At 32.5% G+C, this 9,134-nt stretch overlaps 2 protein-coding genes across 4 annotated transcripts; one reads left to right on the plus strand and one right to left on the minus strand.

Annotated features, from left to right (window-relative positions):
- Positions 1 to 2,253: 2,253 nt before the first annotated feature.
- On the plus strand, positions 2,254 to 5,302 carry LOC131642133 (uncharacterized). Of its 3 annotated transcripts, none has more exons than XM_058912414.1 (6): positions 2,254 to 2,498; positions 2,653 to 2,760; positions 3,056 to 4,252; positions 4,335 to 4,403; positions 4,479 to 4,677; positions 4,986 to 5,302. In XM_058912414.1, exons 2-6 carry the CDS (start codon positions 2,758 to 2,760, stop codon positions 5,036 to 5,038), a joined length of 1,521 nt encoding a protein of 506 aa, XP_058768397.1. In that variant the 5' UTR covers positions 2,254 to 2,498; positions 2,653 to 2,757; the 3' UTR covers positions 5,039 to 5,302. The 3 variants fall into 3 exon arrangements, with proteins under 3 accessions (XP_058768397.1, XP_058768400.1, XP_058768398.1); XM_058912417.1 differs by having other exon boundaries at positions 5,004 to 5,302; XM_058912415.1 differs by having other exon boundaries at positions 4,338 to 4,403.
- Positions 5,303 to 7,271: 1,969 nt separating this feature from the next.
- Positions 7,272 to 8,740, minus strand: LOC131642132 (large ribosomal subunit protein uL29-like). Its single transcript, XM_058912413.1, has 4 exons — positions 8,622 to 8,740; positions 8,397 to 8,532; positions 8,139 to 8,295; positions 7,272 to 7,441 (listed from the first exon to the last, which is right to left on the minus strand). Exons 1-4 carry the CDS (start codon positions 8,623 to 8,625, stop codon positions 7,367 to 7,369), a joined length of 372 nt encoding a protein of 123 aa, XP_058768396.1. The 5' UTR covers positions 8,626 to 8,740; the 3' UTR covers positions 7,272 to 7,366.
- Between the last annotated feature and the right edge of the window lie 394 nt (positions 8,741 to 9,134).

Below are 9,134 nucleotides of genomic sequence, written 5' to 3' on the forward strand. Positions count from 1 at the left end.
AAGAAGAAGATGAACAAGAGGATGATGATGAAGAACAAATGGATGAAAGTGACTAAATTATGTGCTTTAATTTCTATGTTATGTTTTCTTTCTATTATTAGTTTTTATTTATGTTTTCTAGACTTTGTCCCATTTATGTTTCGTGATGTTTAGGACTATTTGTGTTTGTGTTGTAATCGTAAAAAAACTACGTTTCGTATCGTTTAAATCATGTTATGTTATAGTATTTCATTTTGTGTTATATTTGTGGTATTTCACATTGTGTTATATTTCATATACTTTTTCTCTTTTTCCCCATCCTTTTTGATAATAACAAAGGGGGAGAAGAATATGCATGTGTTTTTGTTGTTGTTTTGTTTCAAAGAAAAATGCAGGCCATTGTTAAAATTATCAAATGAAACTCATCACCATAAATCAAGGAATCATGGATTTAGGGGGAGTCTCTAACATAGGGGGAGCCTTGCATTGTGCAACATAATTTCAAAAGCACAAAACAACTTTTTCAAAACATTTTCAAGACTTGGTTGTCATCATCAAAAAGGGGGAGAATGTAAATGCAAGCTTCTCAAGCATAGTGTGTTTTGATGAAGACAATATGGACATCAAGCTTTTATAAAGGATGTGCAAAAAGAATTTCAAGTATCAAGCAAAAATACATCATTTCAAAGTCTTGAAGAAATTGTGAAGATTCAAGAATCAAGCTAAAAAGTCAAAGGTATAAACAATACTCACTTTGACATATAATTGTTCACAAATATATTTTCATGCATATCATAAACATACTACAAAGTGTCATCCCTCAAAAGAACATTTAAAACCTTTTTCAAAGTTAAATTTCAAAATAAAGGTTTTAGGAACCGGGTTGTCCCTATGGGGGAACCGGTTCCCAGCATTCTCAGTTTTCAGTTCTCTGTTTTTTACTATGGGGAACCGGGTTGTCCCTAGGTGGGAACCGGTTCCTCAGTTCAAAATTTGAAATTTCTGCTGTAACGTTCAGCAGGAACCGGGTTGTCCCAGGTAGGAACCGGTTCCTACTGAACCAGTGTGTTTTTTCATTGCATGATCTTATTCAAACGAATCCATTTTCTTACCACTTGATCATTGCATTGTTTCATGAAAAAATAACCATTCAAAGAGGTGTTTGACACATTATAAATACTACATATTTCAGAATTATTATTCACCTTCTTCATTAACAATTCATAAACCATATATTCTTCATCTTTCAATATTTCCAAGTGTTCATCAAATCTTATTTTCAAGTGAAACTTTCTATACACATTTTCATTGAGAAATCCATTCAAAGTTTCATGCATACATTGTGAACACTTATATTCATTTTGAGAATTGTTTATTTGAAGAAGAAGATCAATCCAAGATTGATAGTGCTATACAAACTTCATCTAAATCTCTTGTAAAAATTCAAAGAAAATTATCTCCTTACTATCCAGGATTGTTGGAAGTAAGTGGTGTGTTTGAAGAGGATTGTTCTTCATTCACATTAGTGTTGTTTTGGTCTTAAAGGTGTTAAGAACCTTTGATCACCCTATAGGTTAGATAGTAGGCATAGGCTTGTACAATAATTCTAACTATAGTGAAATCTCTTTCGTGTTTGAAAGGGGACTGGAGTACTCTCGGATTGTGAGGGGAACCAGTATATATCGTTGCGTTCTTTACTTTTCCGCACTTTATCGCTTTCATCACCATTACCAAAGAAAAGAAAAGAACCTTACAATAACCTTCAAACACTTAACCAAAAATTATTAGAAGTATTCTCATAAAACCGATTAAATTTTTGAAAACCTAATTCACCCCCCCCCTCTTAGGCGCACTCTTATACTTACATTTGGCATCAGAGCAAGTTATAGGTAACTTGTTCCTAAAGATCCAGAATGGCTTCCGCAAATCAAAGACCGGTTTTCAAAGATGGTGGTTCTAACAACAAGCCTCCATTGTTTTGTGGTGAATATTTTGACTTTTGGAAAATCCAAATGAAGGCTCATCTAGAAGCACAAGGAGAAGAAGTTTGGGAGGCTGTCCTACAAGGTCCTCATGTTCCTACAACGGTCGTTAATGGTGTTGGATCGGAGAAACCTAAAGCGTCATGGGATGATAATAATAGAAAAAGGGTTCTTGTATATATATATATATATATATATATATATATATATATATATATATATATATATATATATATATATATATATATATATATAATCAAATCAAATTTAATTAACAGCGCAGACGGGGCGGGCACCGCTTCACACAAAAGTGGATGATCCCACGTGTACGTGCAAGATGACGTCTAACAGAATCATCGTGCGGAGCACCATCGTTTAACTTTTCCGACAAAAACAAAAGCCTAAAAAATCTATCACCTCCTAGAGATCTCGCCGTCTTCCCCTCCTCACCACCACGCCCGACGATTCTTCAGTTCTACATTTAGGGTTTCACTTTTCCAATCTCCCTTTCTCAATGCAGCCAGCACAATAATAACGGTATAAATCAAAACTGGTTTCAATGCATTTTTCTAGTATTATTAACTGCTTCACTTTTGGAACTTTTCTAACATTGCATGTTGGATTTTCGTGTAAATCAATCTTTTGTTGCTGTTGAATTTAAGTTGAAGTTGATTTTTATTTTTATGTGTAGGAAAATTGTGTCACTGGTTCCAAAATGACTTGAAGTGCTTCTTATTAGCTTACTTTGAAGCTTAATTATTACTCGATCGAGCTTTCATTGCAACTAAGAAAGGAAATGGTATATTTCTCTTTCCTTTGCATGCCATTTAGATGCATCTTGAAATTAACATTGTTGTCCTGAAATGGATTATAAACTCTGTAGCATGAAGGATGTGTCAAGAATTGATTATGTTTTATTAATTCATTGTTAAAAAATATTATGGGTGTCGCCGAGTGTCAGTGTCGGGGTCGTTCTCGGGGTGTCTATGCTCCATGGATTATAAACTTTTCATGTTTGAATTTCAAGTGTTAACTATTGCTTGAAGTGTGACAAGTTTGAAGTTGAAGTGTTAACTATATTTTTGTTGTGACAGTCGTTCGACAATCAACTATTTTGGATGGGGAAGAGTTACGGGAATTTGAATGACAGTGATGACTTGACATATGATAATTCTAGAATCGAGTCAAAGAGGTCTAATCAGTGGTTTGTGGATGGCCCTGAAATGGATCTGTCTCCCAATAAGAAACAAGCAGTAGAGGGTCCCAACAGTTTATCGCCAGGGTTGCTCAACTCCAATATTTCGTCATGGGGAGATTCTTTAACTTTTCACTCTTTAACTGGCCATTTTACTGCGCCACTATTTGATCCAGGGGCTGCATCTATGAATTTTGAAGACGTAAGCATTTGCCCTTTGAACATAGATAATAAGTTGAGTGCGGAAAGAAAGAGTATCTTGGATCCTTTTGGGGGTGATGCCTCATTTGGTTTATCCATGTCAACTACATTAGAAGATTCTCAACCAGTTTTTAGTAATCCCTGTGATGGAGTTAGCAACACCGTGTCGCACACTCATGCATCCAAGGAAGGTGACAATTCAATGTCAACAAGCCTCACATTCAACAATGGGGATGCCAATGTAACATTGGTTGACGATGCTTTTGATAGGATGGATAACAATATAATGTCAACGAGTCAAACTTATAACAAGGGAGATGGCAACTTATCAGTACCTCCGACGTACAAAGAGATTTGCAACACAATATCAATGGATCAAGGATACATTAATGTAGATAGTGATGCAATGTCTATTGCTCAAGCTTATAACAAGGCCTGTGATAATTCTATGTTGAGTAACCACTTATTCAATAAGGTTGAAGATGATACCATATTGATGGGTCAGACTTACCATCAGAGACGAAATGACTTGTCATTTGTTCCTCATTCTTATAATAAAGGAGAAAGCACTATCATATCCTTTGGTGGCTGTGATGATGACGATGCAATTCAATCTGACTCGTTTGTTTCTGACTACGCCCTGTTTATGGGTCAAGCACCTTCACATATGTCACAAGTTGCAAATGAAAAAGAGTTGGTTAGATCAAGCTCTAAACTAATTCCAAGTACAGCCCAGATGTCTGCGTCAGAAGCTGAAAATGTTCCCAGGACAAAAGAGGAGATGAAAATGTCTAAAAAAGCTACTTCAAATAACTTCCCTTCGAACGTCAGAAGTTTGCTATCCACTGGTATGCTGGATGGCGTCTCTGTAAAGTATAAAGCATGGTCACGGGAGGTAATATTTAGTATTCATCATGAGTTCATCTTTCACAATTAGCTTATCTTTGATCACGTCTGGTTCTTCCTATGCTTGATAGAAGGAACTTCGAGCTGTTATTAAAGGTGCTGGGTATTTGTGCAGTTGTCCGTCGTGTAATTTTTCTAAAGTAAGTTTGTTTAATCACCATAGAGGAAAACCCTTTTGAGGCCAACTTGCTGTCTCTAATATTACATTGCTTCAGGTTATTAACGCATACGAGTTTGAGCGGCATGCTGGTTGCAAAACAAAGCACCCAAATAATCATATTTACTTTGAGAATGGTAAAACCATATATGGAGTGGTACAAGAGCTCAGGAGCACTCCACAGAATATGTTATTTGAAGTTATTCAGACAATAACTGGTTCACCTATCCATCAGAAATCCTTCCGGATTTGGAAAGGTAAAATATCTTGTTCAGTAGATCCTTTTTGTATATAATCAACTGAATTAAAGCCCTTATAGCATGGGCGCTTACCATGTAAATGCTCACGTTAGAGATATTTCTATAATAAAAAATAAAGTAAATATTATCATATATTCATATAAGCTTACAGCTGTTTTCATAAGTTATCCTAGAGAATTTATGGAAAAAAAGCTGAACACAGCTTCTAAAGAATCTCACTAATGCTTTATGTTGTTGAACCAAGATGCTTTTTGTTAGTACATGTTTCTTCCTTTTTACAGTCTGTCTCTCTTCTTCCTATTCAGAATCCTTTTTGGCTGCAGCACGCGAGCTCCAGCGCATATGTGGAAAAGATTAAGTAAAGCAATTGGTTAAAGAAGCAAGTTTGAGTTGCAATATAGGACAACCTTGTTGGATTTGTAGGAGTAATGTTTTGACACCTTTTGCTGACTGATTGTTGACCCTAAAGTTTGAGTCGGTTACCCTTTTGAGGACAATAGGGACTAAAATAGAAGGAAACTCTTGAAACAAAATATAACATTGGGTGTTGCAAATTGAATGTATCATGACATGTAAGTGTATAGTGAGTCAATTTCATTAAGGAAACATGATGTTGATGTCATGGTCTAAATATACAACAAAACCGACTAAAATGATGTTCTCGTTTTATGTATTTAATTTAACAGCAAATCTTTGACAGTTAAAATATTTTGTAGATCAAAACCTCATCCAGCTGTGCAATATATATCAGCATTGACATCTGGAGACCTATTACTATTTGTTTTGGTCACTGTAAAGTGAAATGTTATTATATTTGCTACGTAAAATCAGAGTGGTTTTCTTTTTTCAAAAACAAAAGTCTTTATTGATTATGATTAAGGTTCATTTCGGTCAAGGGAATCTCTTAGGACACCCCTATACATTTTGAAAAACACCTCTGAAAACTCAAAAATCGTATTCGGATATGTATAATCGAACGCACTTAATTTTTAGTTTCAGTTGATTTTGGATATGCATATTGGAAATATTCTAATATTTCATTTAATTTTAGTTGTTTTTGGATATGCATATTGGAAATATCCTAATATTTTATTTTTAAGTGTTTTCGAATCTAAATATATTGGAAGTATCCCAAATTTTTTTAATTTTATTTTGAGAAAATATTTATTTATAATATAGTTATATAACTAATGTGAGTTATTTTTAATAAAGAATAATTTAAATTTTTTTTTTTTTGATAAAAAGAATAATTTAAATTTATAATTAAAAATTAAATATATAATTGAAAACTAAATATTAAGGTAAATTTATGATATGAAATTAAAGTATATTTATTTCTTTCGCGACACTTTTGTACATGAATTTTATTTTCCTTTTTAAAGAACTTTTCTAATTTTGAAAATTTTCTCTCATTTTTTTATGCTGAAAAAATATACTAAAACGAATCTTAATCAATAACAAATCAACAATTCTATACATTTTCCTTTTTAAAGAACTTTTCTAATTTTAAAAATTTTCTCTCATTTTTTTATATGCTGAAAAAATATATACTAAAACGAATCTTAATCAATAACAATTCAACAATTCTATAAATTTTCATTACACGTTATTAGTTCATTGTATCGTGTGTTTAATCTTTATCGACATACATCCAATAAATTACAGCAATAAAGAGAATAATTTTCAAGACACGTATCCTGTTTGTTTAATTTTTTAATTTATACTAAAGAGATTAAATAAAATTTTAATTTTGATTAAATATTAGTAAAAATAATAATTTTGAAATGATTAAAAAAATTATAATTTATTTGTTAAAAATTTAAATTATAAAAGTAATTATTTTTTAATTAGTGTTTTTCGAATAAACTTGAACTCTCTTGTATTAAAAAGGTAATAAAAACCCCTTTAATCAATAAAAATATATTAGAGTTATATTGTTAATTAATGAAACTACATGTTAAAAATATCCACCTATTAGGATTATAATTAATTTAATTTTTAATTTATATTTGTTTTTTTCTCTTTAATTAATTTTATATGAGAATAATTTGTTGATTTAAATATTTAATAGATTGATTAGTTACAAATAATTATTATATCTTCATTAAAATAATAAAATAATATACTTAGTTATATATCTTGATTAAAACAATTGATTCAACTTGATTTTAATTGCTATAATAAATATTAGATTAATTCGAAAATGCATTCTCTAAAAATCTCCCAGATATTTGAATGTTTCAAAATTGCATATCCGAAAACACCATTTCCATTTCTAAATTCAAATTGAATTTATTTGAAATGTAGTTCCGAAATGCATATATGTATTTCCAAAATCTCCTTGCAACCGTAAAAAGATAATGAAACTTAGTTGTCCATCAAATTGGTTCCCAAAAAAAATCTGATTCTTTCCTTATTGTTGTGAAAGTAGTAACAAAATAAATGGTAGTTGCAGATTCAAGTTTCATGCAAAACTCTATAGTTTAAATTCTCAAAATAACTAATTTTAACATCAATCTTGGGAATCTTTAACATAGATTAGTTGTGTGCAAAAACTATAACGGAAACCAGAAAAGTGAATAGAACAAAAATTGGAACACAAATAAAGTGACAATTAATCAAAAACCTCAAAGTTTCAATATTTTAAATAACAGGTCTACAAATGCAACTAGAATGCAATCCTAGCCTATGCCTTGATTGCATACTTTCTTAATGGAAAGTATATCTCCTTCTTCTTCTCACGTTCTGTCTTCAATGATGCCTGCACCAATTGAGACGATGGTAAGGATGAAGCAAACCCACCAACAAAACAAATTATCAAGAAAAATTACATGCAGAACACCAAGGCTGACTTTGTTTGGGTTGACGGAATTGGATAGTGCAGGGCAGTAGGGGAGGGAACAGAGCGGTATTCTATTGGCTCATTCAAAATTGGAGGTAGCGGAGCGTAATGGAATGCTAAGAATTTCATTCCATCACTTGCGACCAGATTTCTTCCCCCTCCAATTTTGGCGGAACAAAGAGTTTGACTTGTTCCATCCTAAATTTTCAAATGATGGAATGGAATCTTGACTCCGCTATGCTCCATTCCACTCCGTTCATTTTATGATATTCAATCAAAGCCCAAATGAGATACTCCAATCAAGGTTTTAAATAAAAGGTTCACCACGACATTCAAGGTCACAACTTCAAAGTTTTAATATCTCTGCAATGCAACAACAATTGAGGCTACATCTATGGCACTTCACTAAAATCATCAAATGTTCAAGAATCACAGTACAGCCGCTATTTAAACCTTAGTAGCAATAACCAAAATCTAAATTGTACTTAGAACCCCAAAGTAAAAATGTTCCCTCGTGTTAACCCCCAAATCGGCAACAACAAACAAAATTCGCAATCATGAACACAACAACCAAACAATAAACAGAATTAAGAAAAAGAAGAAAAAAAACTTATACCTGATTTTTGGTAAGGCGTCTTCTAATGGCACGGGTCTTCTTGGGACGAAGATCAAGTGGCAAATACTTCTTATTCTTGTAAACCTCTCTAAGAGCCGCTTTCTGCTTCTGTGAAATCACAGTCAACACTTGCGCAATCGAAAGCCTCACAACTTTACTGAAAAAAACAAACAAACAAAAACACGTTTACAAAACGCGCTTATCAAATAATCCATAACAACGAATCAAAAAAGCGAATTAGTATTTTGTATGGTTTACATTTTGGATAGCTTGTTAGGTGCGCCGCCGGTGACTTTGGCCACTCGGAGCAAAGCAAGCTCCGCCTTCAGATCCTTCAGCTGGTTAAGCAAATCCGCTTTGGTTTTGTTCCTCAACTCGTACACCTTGATTCTAGCTTCAACACATTCAAAATTCGATTTAGATCAATGGTTGAAAAATTTTCACAAGTTGAAATCGTTGCTGAATCGAAATTCATATCCTTACCCATTTCTCTGATGCAAGCGCAGCTATGCAGTGATAGTGAAAAACCGAAGAAACCCTAAAATTGAAATCGTTGAAACCGTTTTAACGATGATGTGTTATATACGTTAAACGGGTTGGGTCAGAATATGGGCTCGAGAGGGTGTTTTCGCTTACCCGGCCCAATAAAAAATAATTTTAGTTAATGGAAGAATCAAGCCAACATCCAATAAATTTGAAGAATGAATCTAAATTAATTAAATTGATTTACTTTCCATCTATGTTTTAATTTAATTTTGATTGTTAATTTTTACATTTTTAACTGCGTAATTATTGATCTGAATGTAACGTTTGTTGTGGGAGTTTGGGTAGTTTTTTTATGGGTTAAAATAATAAATATGATTATGCTATCAGAATAATCAATAATGTGTAATTTGAATCATGACATGAATGCGTAAATTAGAATTTGCCATAATAAGTATGATTTGAATGACAAGATTCTTTGAATTGAATGAGATAATAGCTTAATTCGAATTA

The sequence above is a fragment of the Vicia villosa genome, unplaced genomic scaffold (genome assembly GCF_029867415.1).
Source record: "Vicia villosa cultivar HV-30 ecotype Madison, WI unplaced genomic scaffold, Vvil1.0 ctg.004540F_1_1, whole genome shotgun sequence".
NCBI lineage: Eukaryota > Viridiplantae > Streptophyta > Magnoliopsida > Fabales > Fabaceae > Vicia > Vicia villosa.